We start from the raw sequence: 18,214 nt of genomic DNA on the forward strand, positions 1-18,214 counted from the left end.
GTCTCAGCTCTAGAGACATTATGTTCTCTGGCCTTGTTTTTTTGCAGATCTGGTTAATATTTACCTTTTAACAGTATTCAAATGAAGCACAGTGATGTCACAAAAATGAGTTAACAGAGGGGAAAAAAACAGGATGCAAAGGGCTATTTGACCATGTTTGTATAACTGAAAAAGCCCGCCTCCTCCAGAGACATATATATAAGGGAAGTGACCAAAGCTGCTGTATAACTGGTGTGAGACAGCCGATGCAATTCTGCATATGTTCTCTAAATTCTTTGCCCGGGGGTGAACTCCTGAGGAGCGAATGACGAAACAAATTTTGCTTTTGTTCACATTCAGAGGATTAATAAGCAAAGGAAAAAAGGGGAAAAAGAGAAAATGGCCAGTTTTATATTACGGAAAGCTGAACCCAACGACGTCTCTGATATCATGCGACTCATAAAGGTAAGTCAACTGCAACTTTAAAGTCTAAAATTTAAAAAAAAAAACAAGTACATTAGGGCCATTTCATGTGAAATCTGCCTTTCTGACTGTATTTCCATTGGACAGCATAAGTCATGGTTTTCATGTTTCTTTGTTTCTGCCTTTAAGGAACTTGCGAAATTTGAGGAAATGGAGGAGAAGGTCATGCTGACCGAAAAAGGTGCTTAAACCCACTTGTTCAACTATAAATGTGCATTTTTTACATATTTTCAGTGGTGCAGTGGAGGGTATGCGCAGGTATACAAGATATAGCCACCTTGTTTTCTGGCCATTTAAAATATACCGACCTATTAGCCGAAAAGCCATTGGAATGTATGGGAGTGTACAGCCACTTCCTCCTTGGTGACCTACCAGTCTATCTAGTAGTACACCCAACTCATCAACTACCTAAATTTTCAATCTTCGCACATTCTTAAAAAATCAATGTACTTCTTTTAGATCTACTTGAAGATGGCTTTGGAGAGCATCCATTCTACCACTGTTTAGTTGCTGAAGTCCCAAAAGAGCAAAGCCCAGAAGGTAATAAAATCCCTTTACAATTCTCAAAACTCTTTACAACTTGAGTGTTGTTTTTCTTAAAAAAAAAAAAAAAAAAATAGGCCAACCCTTTAAATTCAACTGCTTACTCATGATGTTTTCTCCTAGGATACACTGTGATTGGCTTCGCCATGTATTACTTTACATATGACCCTTGGATTGGAAAGCTGCTGTACTTGGAAGACTTCTATGTCATGGAAGAGTTTCGAGGTAAGATCGTCAACAAGTGCTGTTTTATGATGGTTGTAAAGGTCAATGAGTTACAGAGAAAGTCTTAGGGAGCATTTTTGCAAGCACTCATAATCTATTAACTGTACTCTTTACATTTAATCTTTCACCAGGTTTTGGCATTGGTTCACAAATCCTGAAGGCTCTGAGTGAGGTACGGTAACCAAAGTTAAAGCTTCTTTGGTGACAAATGCAACTTGATTTCAGCTGCATTCAGTACTCAATATGTTATGTTTTGTTTGTTCTTTCCCCTATAGACAGCAGTTAAGACTCGCTGCAGCGGCATGCACTTCATCGTTGCAGAAAACAACACAAAGTCCATTGAGTTCTACAAGCGAAGAGGAGCAGCCGATCTCTCCACTGCCGAGGGCTGGCGTCTTTTTGAGATTGAAAAGGAGGATCTGTTGAAAATGACTGCCAAATAAGCGTTTACTGTTTATTGACTGTTAGTAATGGCATCAATCATGTTTTGTTTGGCCAGTGATTTGGCACAATCTTAATAAATACATTTAAAATTCAACTGTTATCTTTAATCTGAAGTTTAGTCAGACCTGATTAAAGAATCAGCACTGTGATTTTTGTTTCCGAATCTTTAGAGAATTTAACCATTACAGCCCTCAAGCATTAATTTTACCCAAATTTCAAAGAATAATTATGATTTTGTATGTTAGAATTTGTTTTTATTCCTAATTGATCAATCATCTTGAGACATCTGTGTTTCATGTTTCAACCATTTGTTGGAGTGATTATTTGCAGAGGAAGTGTTTTTGTTGTGCATTCATATTTTTTTACTGCATTTGCAATAAATTCATTTTAACTATCTCCTGGTTTAAAGGGCAAAATAATTTTAATCCTCTCTGCAAATTGCCTATGATTAGTAGTTTTGAGATCCTTTAATTGAGTAAAAACACAGATTAAAACATATAAGTACCATTATGTAAAAGTCATGTAATAAAAATGTTGCTTATAGGTTATAATAAAGAAGTATTATCAGTAACACAGATGAGCAATATAGAGAAACTATTTTTGACCAAATATTGCAATATTGATAGCCTATTGCAATGATATTGAAGGGCTGGCTACTAGTGCATTCATGAAACAAGTATTCAATAGCATTTTTGATAAATAATCATGAGTAATGTGGATAAAATGACTAGGTCCAAAGAAAGCAAATAATAGAGCTGACATCACTGTGATGCAGCCTTTAAATCAGGAAAAGAAAAAAAATACAATATCCAAAATCTAGATGATATCAAGTCTCATATCACAATATCCATATAATATTGATATTGCCCAGCCCTGATAAGCTAAAGAATCGTCAGTGTTTTGTCATCAAAGCCTATATTATGATATTGGATTATTACTTGCCAATTAACTAGAACTATTTTTCTTTAACAAGTTTACTGTCATATAAACATATTAGTTTATAAATTAGCTGTCAGATAAATGTAGGTATAATATTTCCCTCTCGGATGTAGAATTGAGATAGGTCTACTTAAGTAAAGTACACCTCCTTTATGTACCTCAGCACATCACTTGAGTAAATTAGCAAACTAGGCTGCCTAAATTGTACTTCCAATACAGTTGATGAAGGTAAATGTGGAAACTTTTCATTTTTCAAAATTTTATTTTAATGTTGTTGATCGTTTTTCAAAAATACAAAGGACACAGTCACAAACACATTACAAATACCTCAGTGGCAATAAAATAAATTAGCATGTAACAATTTACATAAAATGTTACTGATAAAATTAAGTACAACAACACAATAAAATGGGAGAAACGAATATAAGATATAGCATTTACTACAATATATAGTCTATTATGTGGGAACTTTTCTCACCTATTACCTTTGCCTGCGTTTAAAATATCTAATTGTACCTTTATCTGTGCATTTTTCTCTCCAGTTACAAACCCGGCATTTATTTTTAATTTTAAACGTTTTTTAAAGATATTTCTTTTTTTCTAATCAGAAGGATGACGTTTGTGTTAAGAAAGTAAGGTTTGTATCTTCATTGTGAAACTGATACTGTGGCGTTTCACTGGAAACTAGTCAGCGGTTTGTTTAAATGTCGGATGCTCTCCATCTGGAGGTCATAGTTTAATCACTTTTATTGTGCCCCTCTCCGCTGCACACAAGTCTGCTGTTTGGAGAACTGAAGCAGCCTTCGGCACATCAGTAGCCACATCAAGCTCGGGGCATAAACTAATTAAAATTAACACTACAGTGCACGTTTTGACATAACCCGTTTGAGCAGCGGTCCTCAGATTATGGCCTGTTTGGTGCCTGCCGGTGAGATTTCCACCACAACCCTTCCGCATTTTCCTGCTGCTCTCGGGCTGTGACGTGTCGTGCTGACGGCGGCCTCGGAGCTGGAGGAGCGGGGGGCTGTAGCATGACAAGATCTGGCTCCAGACGTCCTGCTTTGCTTTCAGCGGAGCTCCAGAAACAACCCCTAACCCCTCCTTCTCTGCTCCTCTCCGGCCCGCCCAAATAACACAAAATTCCCGACTGAATCCAGCCCGAGTCTGGGGGAACCAGGCGGCCTGGGAAGCCGAGGTGCGGACGGAGGCCATCCCTGCAGCATAAATCTGGTACGCGGGTCGTTTTTCCTCCAGGGGCACCAGTTTTCAGAGCTGTGTTTGAATTTGTGCGTGTCCTTGTGTCTTTGTTTTTGCATGCATGTATTTTTTAAATTTATTTCTTCATTGTCACCGAGAGGCCGCAAAGGGTTGGGCCTTTTCTTCTCGGGCCCGGGCCTCAATAGAGGCCGTAATTGGTAATTCAGGCCTATCCGGTTAGCTAGCAAAGACGAGGGTTTTTGTAGTCACCAGTCGTCGTTGACTAACGTTATTGTGTGTTAAGGTAACAGAGAATGTGCAGTGTAGCCTTCGACAGAAGCGTAATTAACATTTTCTTATCGCCGAGGGATAATTTTAATTAGTGGTAAAATTAGCATTCGTCCAGACACTAAGCTAACAAAATGGCGGACGCTAGTGTGATGAAAATCGGTTGAAGAAAACGAGTGTGTGTGTGTGTGTGTGTGTGTGTGTGTGTTTAGCCCTCCTCCCGCTAGCTGGCTGCTACATAGCCGCATTAGTGTGAAACTAACGCAACCCTCCTTCTTTATTTTGTCGTTTAATGTAACTGCACCCACATCGGAGCAATGCATATGTTCATAAATGTGTGTTTTGGCCGTGAAAGTCGGGACTGTGCGTGTGTAAGCAGTGCTAACGCTGCTCCAGTGGTCAGTTGAAGACATTACCGTTTATCGCCTCATCGGAGTTTACGTTACTGTGTTTAGTCTGGCATGAATGAGAGGCTAAGTAAGTCGGATCCGCCCGGTAGGTTTCACTGTGTTGGTGGCATCTTTGAGCACACTGATGCACTGTGTTGTGCGCCATAAATCCACACACCGTTGTCATCATTTTTCTACCTGGAGGTGGGGGATGGTATATTCACTGGAAATTAAATGGCACCCCGGCTGCATCGTCCACAACACTGTTTACATCTCTGCATCCCCCGTGTGTGTGCATGTGTGACAGCGAGATATTTTTGACGCACATGAGCTCACTTTCATCCCCATGATGAAGGCAACGTTAGTGCCAATTGGAGCTGAAATATCTGTTTAGTTGTGGTAGCAGAGGTAGTGATGCAGTCATGGCAATTATGCCACTGGTCATTCCAGTTGCTGTCCTTTGCCGCAGACGAAAGCTAACACTGCAAAAAAATCTATCTTCTTAATAGTAATCTCATCGATTATTGAGTGTTTTTTTTTCATTAAAATACCCCCAGATTGCCTGTGGGGTTAGACTTCTCTCCAGTGCATCTTGTTGTTTGTGTGTAAATATAAATGAATAAAATCTCAAAACAAATGAAGCCCTACACAGAGGAACTTGTTCACTGCAGCAGCACAGTACAACAAGCCACATATACTGATATAAAACTGAGCAGTTATTGGATTTAAGAATAACATAACTGTCTAATTTATAATATGAACATAATATTTATTCTATGAATACATATGTCTTACTGGAGCAGATGTGTATTTGAAGTGCTACTAGAAGCTGGTTCAATGAAAAAGTACTGTGATGTAAAAAAAACAAAAAACACTTTCAGCTCAGTGACAGTTATCAATACATAGTGCTACATTGTTTGACACTTTTTGGTTGATACTAAATAAGTATTGAGGTTTGAAACCCAGCCCGATTTCTTGTAGAAAATATCACATTAGTATAATGTTTATGTTATAAAGCCAACAGAAACCATTGTGTAATGCATTTACTGCAGAATGACTCCACTTTTTAAAGAATGGATTTGTTTTAGCTGTTGGGGAGATGCTCAAGCCGCAGTAGTTGCTCAACACCAGGCCAGTAGTCTCTCTATCATGTGAATCTCATTAAAATGTCAAATTAACACACACACACTGTTTTTTGTTTTGACAAGCAAAGGATGAAAGGCTCATTTTAGCTTTCCCTGGGCATATCTGGAAATTAAATTTCAGTTTCTGTTTCATATGTTCGAATCGCGTTCAGTGGACTGTATCACCTGTGTCTTTGTTTGTTTTGAAATTCAAATCGTTGTATTAGTCATAATAATGACCATGGACGTACATGAGTTTTGTTTTTGTAGGCTGATTCACAGTATGAGAAAAAACACAACTTTTTAAACATGATTGTCAGCACATCTTATTCTATATTATGCAGTTAGGGTTACCTACAGTGTATTAGTCCAGTCTGCTAGGTTAACATACTGAAAAGAGCTATTGTAAATGCATGAATTATTATGTGAGGTTGTAGTGAGGGGCTGATTTAATTAACTGTTTTAGTCATCACATATCTAAACTTTCTATTGTTTCCTTTCAGCTGTCCAGTAACAAATGCAGTGCGAGGACAATGGATGAGGATGTCACCAGGCTTGCAATACATTCTGAAGAGCCTAAAATAATCCTACACGGATCGGGTAATTAGCCATATTTATGTTGATAGGGATTTTTATTTACACAAAGTATGTTTTTGTGTGTGAGCTTCTGGTAAACATGGTAGTGTTTCAGATGACATGAAATATTTGAATGACTTAAAAGAGTTCATAGTTGATCTGTGATTCAGAGGTGATGTGCACATGGCTCTTAACATGGTGTTGGCTGACCCGCTGCCATTGATGATGACGCTCGGTTACCACTGTATGAGCACAGAGAGTGGCTGTGATTAGCTAGCCTTTGGGATACATGAATTGGACTCACATACTTATTTGCTGCTGCATTATGCGATGAATGCGTAAAGCTCCTTTAACTCAAGTGTTGATTGGAACAAGATGTTATAATTGTATGATGTCATTAAGAAATCGGTAACAGCATTCAATCGCCATTGAAAACATCCACACGCAATGTTCTGATTACTTGGGTGATTCTGTTTCTTCCAGATGAGGGTGGTGCTGGTGGGCAGGAGTTTGTTGTGGAGCTTCAAGAGACTGTGTTGGTGTCAGAAGGCGAGGGAGAAGGCATGGCAGTTCACAGGTTTGCCCCAGATGAGCTAGTCATCCAGGATGCTGTTGAGGATGTGGTGTCTGAGTATGTGCACTGCGATGAGGATGAAGACGTAGCAGTAGAAACCTGCGTGATGGCTCTTGAGGGCGAGGAGGAAGGTGTTGCTATGGGAGACATCCCTGAAGATGGGCTGGACCCAGAGCAGCAGGAGGACGACCAAGATGGCTGTGGAGATTATCTGATGATATCATGTAAGTTTACATCTCTAATGTGCTGGGATTGGATTTAAATGTGCCATTGCTCCTCTGGGTGGGGCTACTTCACACCTGACTTAGGCCTAGAGCCTGTTTACATCTTCTAATAACGTGTTTTGGTGATCCGAACATAAGTGGACAGCCAAACTTTACTGCAAATCTTTGCAAGTGATTTGAGCGATCTGTCTCCAGATGACGAAAGGTGTAAATTCATCTAACTCTCAAATGCTCCTCCACTGGTGTAACCTCGTCTGTTTTTTTTGGCTGTTCATTTCACATACAGGTGCTGATTCATATACGTTTTATCTATTGATTTTATGAAGGGCAACACAAATTAAATAACGTCATTGTAAGAAAAATGTGCCAAATTTAGCCATCTATAGTTCCTTGGCTGGTTATTAAGTATCTAATCATACCTCTGTTCAGTGAAGGAGTGCCTCTGATATTTGTTGGTTTAAATAAGACAAATTTGTGACACTTACTGCCTGAAATATTGACTTTAGTTACCACTTACACTTCTGTGCAGCTGCAGAGTTTGTAAACTATTTTAGACAGAGACAAAGGCCATTTTAAACATGTCTGGTATACAGCCTCAGTGCACAAGCAGCCTGTTTTTCTTTCATTCTGCAGTAATTGTAGTAATTATGCAGTGCTGACTGCCCCAATGTACATTTTCATTGTCTAAAACCCAAAGTGGTACTTTGTTCACAGTGTGAAGATAGGAATGGAGCAGTTATTGCCATTTAGTGCTAGGCTTTAATTTAAATTTAAAGTGTTAGTAGACATGCAGAGAGATGAGATGAGAGAAATAATGAACTTTGAAATCAGTTTAGATTCTCAGTACTATTAATAAACCAGAACAGCTTCTCGACCAACTACTTTGGAGATAATTAATGGTACTATTGACTCATAAGAGTTGTGGAGTTTCAAACATTTTATTGATATACTGAAATGGTGAACTATATTCAGCTCCATCTCAACACTAAACATAAATAGTGATAATAACAGGCATTTATATTGACAGAATTTACGCTGTCGCCAGCAAATGACTGACCGACCCCCCACTGTTGCAGTTCTTGGATAAAATGTGATATGTGTCCCTCACTAGTGGACGAAGCTGGGAAAATGGTATCCGAGGATGGAACAGAGGTGACGGTGGAGGGAGCTGTGGAGGACCAGGAAGTGGAGAAGGATGAGGACGGGCAAGAAGTGATAAAGGTGTACATCTTCAAGGCCGATTCTGGGGAGGATGACATGGGTGAGTGGCAGTTAAGCTTAAACCTCTGTGAGGAGTAAGGAAGGGTCCAATCATAGCCTGAGTATTAGCGATGGGCACAGAATAACACAACAGATGTGGGTCTTGTCCCTGAAAGGGCTCTCAAATGGTCTTTAAAAAATTGTCAAAAAAAGCCCAACAAAGTATCATTTATCTTTTGTTTTATATGTCCAAGAAATCAGTATGACGATGTATAAACTATCTAGTATTTTTACTTAAAAATCCCTGTCTTTTTCTGTATAACTGTTATAAATGTTTGATTAGTCATTCTTCACTCAGGCGTTTACAAAAGTCCATCTAATCAGATGAGACTTTAGGTGAGTAGCTGTCCTCACTGATCATATAACAAACCACTTAATTTGTGGGTTGCGGCAGCTAACAGCACGAAATGGAGAGAGACAGGACGAGATCTGTGTTTGGATTTCAGTGGGCCAAACCTTTTCTTTTCATTTCCAAAATGATGTGTCGGAGGTGTAATTAATTCATCTTTCTCTCTCATCTTCGTCCTGTGCTAATGGTGAGGGAGTTGTGTGTGAAGCCAACAGTCTCCTCAGCAGCAGACTCCACTGCAGCTCCGTATGGTGCAAAAACCCAAGACCGCCCACTTTTTAACAGCCTAGTCAAATGCGCAGGATTCAATTTAAATCCTTCTTGTTACTGAACACCGCTCAAATATGTATTTCATTGGGAAATACATCCCAGCACAAAAGCTAAAGATGCTCTGAACTTCAGTTTCACTGGGACTCGAAAACCTTGGAAAACAGTGGGCTGAGTTTTCTGCGGGTAGTCAAATAATTTGTAGCAGATTTGCCAAAAGTGGAGGATTTAAAAGGTGTTTTAATTCTGCAGGAGAGTCGGTTGACATCAGCGATGGAGACACAGAAAGTGTGGCGTTAACGGAGTCTACAGGCCAAACGCTCCGAGAGAAGATGGTTTACATGTCAGTGGGGGATTCTCATCACAATCAAGGTAACCATGGTGAGTCACTTAGATCCGGCGAGTGGGGATGACTGTCATGAAACTAAACGTCAGTAGTTTTTTGGTTTTGTACATGTTGGGCTCATCTACAGGTGGGTCCAAGGTGACTGATGAGGTTTATATGGAGGTGGTGGTAGGAGGCGAAGAGCCAGTAACTCAAGACCGCTCGTATGACAGCGTGTCTCTGAGCAAGGACTTCATGCCTGTGGCCTGGGCAGCTGCTTATGGTCAGCACCCCTGTCTATTAAATTGCTTTTAAAACAACACTGGAAGCCTGTGCATCAGCCACGTCTCTGAGTGTCTTGGTTTGAGCTTTACAGACGCAGGTTTTGTTAATGGTTGCGTTAAAGACACTTTGCTGTCGCGCAGGTGCCGAAGACAGCGAGAGTTGCGAGAACCGAAATGGTGCAGCCAGCGCACTGCTCCACATCGATGAATCTGACGGGGTGGATGAAATCAACAGACAGCGCAACAAGAGCAAGAGGCGGTCAGAGCCTCGGCAGGTACAGACAGGTAAGAGCAACACAGAGTTTATGGATATGGAAGTCGGCCTCACAGTTTTGCATGTCAATTTTGTGTCTCTCATTGCAACATAAAGAAGCCTTTAAGATCATAACTGAAGCAGTTGTAGCTGTGGAGCTCAGCAGTAACAGAAAAAGGACTCATTAAGGATGCTGCAGCTGCATTACTGCCATCATTCAGTTGCTGATTTTATTTAATTGATCAGCAACACATGCACGTTACATGTGCTCCGAGTCATCCATAGTGGTTTTAAATTTGTTCTCTCCTGCCCTCTCTGTGACTTGCAGCAGCAGTTAAACTGCAGCTATAGCTTTTGTCCTTTGTACAGTTTTATCAGAAGTTTATTCTGCATTTCTTTCCTTTACCTCAGCTTTTGAATGAGTAGTTTTATATAGCTTTATGTTAGCTATATGCAATTTTACTATTTTAGAAAAGCCCACAGATTCAGTTGGTGTTTATGGCACGCCTATAAAAACATCACTTCCTCTTACGCTGAGGGGGACGAAAATGCCGTTGCTACCATGCTGAAGAGTTACTGTGTGCCTTTCTGCATGCCAAGTAATCTGAAAAATCTAGAGTTGGAGGGTATTTTTAACCTGGACCCTATTTCCCCATATTTTTGTGCGTAAGTCATTATTGGGAACAGCATTTATTTAAACTGGTCCAGTATTGAATTAGAGGAGCAGCAGCCGGGCTGGTAGTGCATGTTTGCACTATCGATGTACGTCCACTAAAAGTGCTCTTTTTTTTTGCCACTGACATGTTCAGATTTTAATTCTAAGAGTTTGAAAAACATGAATTACCCTGTGAGATGTAAAAATATGCTGGTTACAGGTTTTGTTTATATATATATAACTGGTGGGTTTGGTGATGGTAACTTCTGGGCTGTCTTTGGCTGTTCTTTTTAATATATTGTTTTGTTTTGTCTCCATACATTATTTTTTCCATGCATTAAATAGTTTTACCTTTTAAAATACTTATTTGTTGTCATTTTAAAAGGATTTAAAAACTAAAATGGAAGGTGACTAAAAAATGTACTCGGCAAACAAGTTACAGGCAATGTTGTAATTTCCGTCTGCCTTTTTTCATTTTCCTCTCCAGCCATCATCATCGGTCCATACGGTCAGCCTCTGACAGTTTACCCCTGCATGCTTTGTGGGAAAAAGTTCAAGTCCCGAGGCTTCCTGAAACGCCACACTAAGAATCACCACCAGGATGTTCTGACAAGGAAAAAGTACCAATGTACAGACTGTGACTTCACCACCAACAAGAAAGCCAGCCTCCACAACCACATGGAGGTGCACGCTCTGAGCAGCAAGGCCCCCTTTGAGTGTGAAATGTGCGGCAAGGAGTTCCACCAGCAGGCAGCGCTGTTCTCCCACAGACTGCAGCACCACCACCGAGAGCCCAAGAGCCAGCCGCCTCCAACACCCACCAAGATGCATAAATGCAAGTTCTGTGACTATGAAACTGCCGAGCAAGGACTGCTCAATCGCCACTTATTGGCAGTTCACAGTAAAAGCTTCCCCCACATCTGCGTGGAATGTGGAAAAGGCTTCCGACATCCTTCAGAATTGAAGAAACACATGCGCACACACACGGGCGAGAAGCCTTACTCCTGCCCCTACTGCGACTACAAGTCGGCCGATTCGTCTAATCTCAAGACACACATCAAGACAAAGCATAGCAAAGAGATGCCATACAAATGTGAGCGCTGTTTCCAGACCTTTGCAGAGGAGGAGGAGTTAATGCAGCACGGACTAACACACGAGGAGAATAAGACCCACCATTGTGCCCACTGTGATCACAAAAGTTCCAACTCCAGTGACCTGAAACGCCATATCATATCTGTTCACACCAAGGACTATCCACACAAATGTGCCATCTGTGGTAAAGGCTTCCACCGGCCGTCTGAACTGAAGAAGCACTCGGTATCCCACCGCACCAAGAAACTTCACCAGTGCCGGCACTGCAACTTCAAAATTGCAGACCCTTTTGTTCTCAGTCGCCATATCTTGTCTGTCCACACAAAGGAGCAACAGGCCTCTCCAGAAAAGAGTGAGTCTAAGAGGACAGAGACGCACACTCCTGTTGTAACACCTAAAAAGTCTGCACCCAGTGGGTCCAGCGGCTCTGGGCCTCCTGGCAGAGTCAGTGCGGCCAGCTTAGCCAGCAGTGTGACTGTAGTTATTGGCAAAGGACAAAAAGAGAGGAGAATTTACCAGTGCCAGTACTGTGACTACAGCACCGGGGACGCTTCGGGTTTCAAGCGACACGTGATTTCCATTCACACAAAAGACTATCCGCACCGCTGCGAGATCTGCTCGAAAGGCTTCCGACGACCCTCGGAGAAGAACCAGCATATCATGCGCCACCACAAGGACGTGGTGCAGGCAGAGTGACTCTGAGCGAGCCAAATACTGTGCCACAGAAAAGAACAATGTCGAAGCAACCATCACACCCCACTCTCTGCACCCTCAGCACGACACCGGTCACATTGAAACAATGTGGCTTGTGTGCGCGCGCTGCACTTAGTCCGTTCTGTTGTTTTGCTCTTTTTTGATCCTCAGCCTAATGTTTGTTCAGAAATGTATCCACGTGTACATAACATTAACGCTCTGTCCGAGTTAGCAACAGAACCCCTCCGTAGACTTGCACTTTTAACTGCATGTCCCTTTGCTGGTGACAGTGTGCATGGCAGATTGTGCAGATGTCTCTTTGTAGATAAACTTTTTTTTTTTTTTTTTTTTTTTTTTTTTTAAATTTTGCAGGCAGCAATCAGTTGTCAATCACAATGGTCCTAATTATTTTGTCTCAGAACTGAAGTGTAATCTGCAAAATGTTTGCGTCATTTTGTTAAAATGTACTAAACACAGCAGTATGGATTAGCAACCTGTTCCCAGTAGCACTTGCCATCTCAGTTAAGAACATGATGAATGCAGTAATCAAGTCATACGTGGTTTGTATTGCATGTATGTGTATGTGTGTGTGTGTGTGAGTGTGAGAGAAAGAGAAAGTATGTGTGTGTGAGAGAGCGAGAGCGAATGACAAACAAAGCATCTGTTGTGCTTCCTGGTGCTCCGACCCCACCACTCTGTAACATATTGCTTTTCGTTGTGTTGTTAAAAACACAAGGCCGGCTGTGTACAGCACTCAGAGAAAAGAAACAATCATTCTTAGCTTTGTACACACAGGGGTCTACGATCATTGAATCAACCCAAAATACACAGTGAAGTAGTGGATGTATCATGGTAGTGAATAAAAAGTGCACAACTGCACCAAAATCACGATGCGATCATTTACCCTGTCTCTTAATTATCTTATACCTGATAAGATATTTCAGTTTCAAGTCAGTAAGTGTACTGCAAGTCCTTAGAGATGCCTAAAGCAGACTGCCCAGACTGACAGTGTTTTTAATCCATCAATGCTACCTGGAGAGTGAAATACCATGAATTTGAAAAAGCTGATTTTTGCGAGGTTTTCAACATTATTGCAGATGACGAGCTGTTGGAGCAGATGGTTTCTTTTGCTATGAACAAACACATGAAATGACATTGGTAAATTGAATAAAATACAAGCATCAGTATGATACCAATATTAGGCTGGGTTAAAAAACAAACAAAAAAAAAGTCAGTGTCCCAGTATAACCGTCTGGCCTGAGTAGGAATCATACAGTGTAACTGGTGCTGCTGTTATGAAACCATGGACTGAACTCTTTGTTTTTCGCCCTCACAGATGTACTTTTGCCAGTAGAAAGGGAAAATGTATATCTTTTTAGATGCAACTTCAGAAGACAGGTGCTGGTGGTGTACTTGTACTATGGCTTTTTACATTTTTGTTATCACCTGTGATTATTTCTGTTTTTATATTTATTTCATTTACAAGTTGTTGTATAGTTACGTGTAACTAGACTTCTATGGGACGTAAATTATTGTTTTGTATACAAATCTGTACAAAGCGTGTAGATGTAAACACTTGATAAAAAGGAAATCTGAACTGTGTTGTTATGGATGTACTTCAGCGTATTTGTTAAAAAAGGTAATAAACGCAAAGTATTTTAACCCCTTTGTCTTGTATTTGCCCACAATGTCAAACCTTCTCCATTAAAAAATATGTTTTGTTTATTAGGTCACATGGGGACTGTTTGACACATTTTACACACTTTTCATTTTCTATTTTTGTATTTTGTTTTTAACCATATTTGGTCTACAAAGAAAATTCATGCTTTTTCCATCTTGATGCACTTTCACAATCAATGTCGCTGCAAAACACTGACAACTCCCAGGCTGTGATGATTTTAAAAAAAGTTCTACTTTAAAGTGTTAACATTCTGAAAATTAATGACTATTTTATATTTATGATTAGGGACTGATGTTGGTTGGTAGAAAAAAACATCAATGTATAATTTTTTTAAAGCTTGATTTTGAAAAGCGATATGACTGTGTGTAATATTAAAGCGGGCCCTAAGGGCTAAAGGTGCCACAGAAAGTTTTCATGTAAACAAACAAAGGTTACGTTTACAGTCAATGTTACTTATCAAATTTGTCGTGTGTCCTTAAGATGCGACAGATTCGTCTACCTTTGCTAGCCGACACCTGTATTTTTTTTTTTTAAACAAAATATGAAAAACTCTAAAGGCTGTGAGAACCACAAACCTTATTTTAGGCCTTTGACCACAACACGAGGGAACTGGAAGTGCAAAAATTGTGACTCATATAATGGTTTTGGGATTCATTCCTGCAACATGCTATATGCACCTTGACTAAAGATGATGTGGAAATTTTTTGAATTTAAAATGAACAATATTTGCATATTTATAGATCTTGGATTTTTCAAGAGAAGCTATAACCCACATTTGTGGAAAAAACATATCAGACACACATTACTATTTAAAGCAGAGCATTTTATGTCTCAAAACATGTCTGAAGGGGATCTTCAAGGACCGTTACTGCTGAGGGCAGATAAAAGCAAAGCATTGTGTATTGAAACCAGGTTTCATATCAAGTCAAGTGGCATGAGGCTCTTAAAACAACATTTGAAAGAGCAGATTAGGTGAACTGAACTGAGTTGATGGTAGTGACCTCGATAGATGTGGAATATTCAATTAGTCTTCAGACAGCTTTGTTGACATGCAATGACCCGGGCAGAAAACTACTCAGCTGGACACTCCGCTGCAGAAAGAGAAAAAAGCAAAGTAACATTAGAAGTAGATCTTATCTTATCTTAGCTTTTTTTTTACATAAAGTCTCTCCGATGATATTTAACGTACCAATGTGGGGAAGGAAAGAAATATTTTCAGGCAGGATGCCAGTCCCCAAGGAGAACTGCCTGAAATTCTCCAGCACTTCAGGGCTGAGAGTCACTCCACGGCCTGTTGGACCACAAGAGATCAATCTGCATGACCGTACTGAAGATTCATAGATCAGCGTGTAGCATTGTGGCTAATAATGACATTACCATATAGTTTGGTGATTATGGTGGGATCAGTCCCCTTGGTCTTAACGGTGTGAGTGAGCGCGTACTCGTCATACTTCACATCCACCATTCTCATGTCAAACTCCTGACCCCAGCCTGAGGAAGGGAGGACGACAAAATGGATCATGTGAAAGCAGAAATGCTGGGTATACTTTAATGTGAATGCATGCCTCTATGTGTTCAGTATTTATATGTGTATGTGTGGGTGCACTTACGCTCACTTGTGTATGTGAACCTTCCCGGTGTTTCAGTCTTCTTGGCCAGGTTGTTTAGTCTCCAACAAGTGTCATCAGACCTGCAAAGAAAGATGATAAAAACGTGTCACCAGTGATCTTTTTATTTGCCTCTTTACTTTCTCTCAGTCTCCTCACACTCACTTGCGACTGGCGTAGGAAATGTCCAGGTCCCCATCAGCAGTTGGGGTCATCATGGCCGTGCCCATCTTCATGGTGGCTTTGTGGTTGACAAACCACTCTGCGTTAGAGGCAAATCCAATCAGGTACCACTTCCCTGCCATCTGTAGGAGAACAAACACCATATAGGGGAGAGCGGGGTTGGTTGGGACAGGGAGACAGCTAAGATCGTGGGTTTTTTGCAATCTGGACAGCAAATGTGCTTTCACCAGTGGTTCCCAACTGGTCCAGTAAGGGGGTCCAGATTAGTTCAAGGTCATAAGATATGTAAGATAAAGTACGACATATTCAGTTTTTTATTTCACACAAAAAAACAGTGCAAGAATAACGTGCAGTTACTTCAAAATTAGTAATTAAATAGCACTGCACTCACCATATTATCACTATTTAGACCAGTGTCGCTGTAAAGGTACAACATTTTAATAGGCCGAGTAATACCAGAGAGAGGGCAATAAAAAAAGCTGCTGTACTGGGAAAAATTGGCTGGTATGATTTTAAAAAAAGGGCCCTTGGCAAACTCTGTAGGTCTGTAATATTGACACATTCACAAGTCACTTGCGGTCCACTAAGAATAGACCTGCAACCCACTTTTAGACCACAACCCACAAGTTAGGAACCACTGCTTTACACCATGCTCATACTCAGCTACACCGTCTTCACTTTAACCATGAAGTGGAGACCATCGGACTATTCCAAAAGTTTTATTCACAGTTTTGACATTTACAGCATCTAAGTAAATTGTTGGCTCTCTTGACATTTTTCTTCTACCATGATTTTAGTTTTGACACGTACACACACACACACACACACAATAATAATAATAATGATATTTGGAAAGTTGATCAGATCAGCCTGGTGTTAGCTGAATTTTTACAACCCTGCCTGAATATATTTTTAATGCGCATATAGTTTAACTATTTATCTTTTATTTAACAATCATGTTGTAGTTATTGATTTTCCTTTTCTTTTTGGCAAATAAAATACACTTAGTAGCCTACATACATGTAGCCAGCCAAATTAAATTTCTCAGTAAATTATATAAATGTAATATTTCTTACAAATGGTTCTTTTCTTCTTTTTCAAAGAAATGTGTATACAAGTGACGTTGTGAATATAAGGTGTTCAAATTTAGACTACATTTTTTCCTTAATTAAAATGATTTTTTTCTTTTTTAAATTTAATTTTTTACTTAGCTCAAAATAAGGTGTCCCTCCTGACCCTAACTCACTGTCCTAACTGTCCTGGGAGGCGACATTTTAGGGAAACTCCTCGGTACTGTTTGTACATTTAGCAAAAAATTACCTTTCATGTTCGAACTGGGCTCTAAAAATACTTGTAAGCAGACAGCTGTATCTATTTGTGTATACTTCAAATGAAACTTGGCAAATAACTTCAGATTGTACACACAATTTTTCATATGTATAAAAGAATGTAATGACACAAAAAAGTTAATTTCTCACTTTTTTCCCCCAAATGCCACTTCAATTATTGCAAAAAAAAGTGGCAAAACAGCTGTTCAAATGAATTCTAAAACATCAGTCAAAGTCAAATACTCAATGTTTTATGTATTTTAGCTGGTTTTATGCATTTCATACAATAATTTATTTTTTACAATGAATCAACCTCTGACACTTCCCTGCAAAATCATCTCTCCTGCCAGATTAGTTAGTTGTGAGGAGGAATTCTTTTTAAAAAAAATATGACAGATTTTTAAAACAAAAATGCAGTTATGTGTCTTACCCCTTGTAAATTAAAGTCTGCCTGTGGTACGACTTCAGAAGAAACCGTCCAGGAGCAGAGCAAAGCTCCCAGCACCACCAGCCGTAAAGTCATAGCTACTGAGGAGCAGGGCCCGTCACAGAAGCGATGGATGAAAGTGCAGATGATCTGATGTTGAAGTTCTGCTCACAACCCTTTATATAGTGGAGACTGAGATTACCTGTTCCCTCCCAGCAGTCACACACACACACACACACACACACACACATACACTCACAAAAACCCTGGAACTGGAATGGGTTCAGACATGTGAAGCTTCAGAAAAACACACAGTACATTCTCATAGCCGCAAAGTAAGCTTTTAGCCCTGCCAGGGCACATTTCAACCAACTGTGTGAGAGGGGAACACACGCAGGAGAAACTACATAACCTGAATAAGAAGTGGGTTGAGATTATATCATAAGTGCAGTTTCATTTGGCAGCCTCCTGTTTGTGAGCATACGCTGTAAAAAAAATTAAAAACAAACTAACACAGTAACCAATGGTGGTAAACAAAGCAGAGGCTGCTCTCCAGTGCTTTCTGTGGCCGAGACCACAGAATCAAATTCATCCGTCAGCAGTTGTGATAGTTAAACACAGAGACAACAGATTGGATTGTGGTGAACTGAACTGCTTTCCAGGGAAACCTTAGTGTCTCTTTTATGGGATTTAAGTCTGTAAAAACTTTACCTTCCTCTATCATCTTGTGAACGACTGACATGACTGAAAATGATTACTTATTGTGTATGCAGCTTGTGCCTCTCTCACAGTAAATACGGTAACTGCACAGTCTGACCTTTAGTA

General features: G+C 40.1%; 3 protein-coding genes across 5 annotated transcripts; 2 read left to right on the forward strand and 1 right to left on the reverse strand.

The window, feature by feature from the left end:
* Positions 1-203: 203 nt before the first annotated feature.
* On the forward strand, positions 204-2,070 carry LOC121952372 (diamine acetyltransferase 1-like). Its single transcript, XM_042499004.1, has 6 exons — positions 204-444; positions 592-643; positions 922-1,002; positions 1,129-1,230; positions 1,362-1,402; positions 1,506-2,070. The coding sequence occupies exons 1-6, from the start codon at positions 379-381 to the stop codon at positions 1,671-1,673; spliced, it is 510 nt and encodes a 169-aa protein (XP_042354938.1). The 5' UTR covers positions 204-378; the 3' UTR covers positions 1,674-2,070.
* A 1,290-nt stretch (positions 2,071-3,360) lies between these two features.
* On the forward strand, positions 3,361-13,825 carry LOC121952430 (zinc finger Y-chromosomal protein 1). Of its 3 annotated transcripts, XM_042499104.1 has the most exons (8): positions 3,361-3,843; positions 6,115-6,211; positions 6,671-6,985; positions 8,097-8,246; positions 9,114-9,242; positions 9,335-9,469; positions 9,612-9,755; positions 10,866-13,825. In XM_042499104.1, exons 2-8 carry the CDS (start codon positions 6,145-6,147, stop codon positions 12,164-12,166), a joined length of 2,241 nt encoding a protein of 746 aa, XP_042355038.1. In that variant the 5' UTR covers positions 3,361-3,843; positions 6,115-6,144; the 3' UTR covers positions 12,167-13,825. The 3 variants fall into 3 exon arrangements, with proteins under 3 accessions (XP_042355038.1, XP_042355040.1, XP_042355039.1); XM_042499106.1 differs by lacking the exon at positions 9,335-9,469 and having other exon boundaries at positions 3,363-3,843; positions 9,114-9,233; XM_042499105.1 differs by lacking the exon at positions 9,335-9,469 and having other exon boundaries at positions 3,364-3,843.
* An 825-nt stretch (positions 13,826-14,650) lies between these two features.
* On the reverse strand, positions 14,651-17,510 carry LOC121952434 (lipocalin-like). Its single transcript, XM_042499113.1, has 6 exons — positions 17,393-17,510; positions 15,617-15,756; positions 15,455-15,534; positions 15,222-15,335; positions 15,034-15,135; positions 14,651-14,935 (listed from the first exon to the last, which is right to left on the reverse strand). Exons 1-6 carry the CDS (start codon positions 17,483-17,485, stop codon positions 14,916-14,918), a joined length of 549 nt encoding a protein of 182 aa, XP_042355047.1. The 5' UTR covers positions 17,486-17,510; the 3' UTR covers positions 14,651-14,915.
* Between the last annotated feature and the right edge of the window lie 704 nt (positions 17,511-18,214).

The sequence above is a fragment of the Plectropomus leopardus genome, chromosome 13 (assembly GCF_008729295.1).
Source record: "Plectropomus leopardus isolate mb chromosome 13, YSFRI_Pleo_2.0, whole genome shotgun sequence".
Classification (NCBI taxonomy): domain Eukaryota; kingdom Metazoa; phylum Chordata; class Actinopteri; order Perciformes; family Serranidae; genus Plectropomus; species Plectropomus leopardus.

Bases quoted from the DNA above. Each gene is read 5' to 3' on its own strand.
- LOC121952372 (XM_042499004.1), top strand. From the start codon at position 379: ATGGCCAGTTTTATATTACGGAAAGCTGAACCCAACGACGTCTCTGAT. The intron at 445-591 runs GTAAGTCAACTG...TCTGCCTTTAAG, and splicing joins ATATCATGCGACTCATAAAG to GAACTTGCGAAATTTGAGGA. The intron at 1,403-1,505 runs GTACGGTAACCA...TTTCCCCTATAG, and splicing joins TCCTGAAGGCTCTGAGTGAG to ACAGCAGTTAAGACTCGCTG.
- LOC121952430 (XM_042499104.1), top strand. From the start codon at position 6,145: ATGGATGAGGATGTCACCAGGCTTGCAATACATTCTGAAGAGCCTAAA. The intron at 6,986-8,096 runs GTAAGTTTACAT...GTCCCTCACTAG, and splicing joins AGATTATCTGATGATATCAT to TGGACGAAGCTGGGAAAATG. The intron at 8,247-9,113 runs GTGAGTGGCAGT...TTAATTCTGCAG, and splicing joins TTCTGGGGAGGATGACATGG to GAGAGTCGGTTGACATCAGC.
- LOC121952434 (XM_042499113.1), bottom strand. From the start codon at position 17,485: ATGACTTTACGGCTGGTGGTGCTGGGAGCTTTGCTCTGCTCCTGGACG. The intron at 15,757-17,392 runs GTAAGACACATA...GTTCTCCTACAG, and splicing joins CAGACTTTAATTTACAAGGG to ATGGCAGGGAAGTGGTACCT. The intron at 15,535-15,616 runs GTGAGTGTGAGG...CTTTCTTTGCAG, and splicing joins ATTTCCTACGCCAGTCGCAA to GTCTGATGACACTTGTTGGA.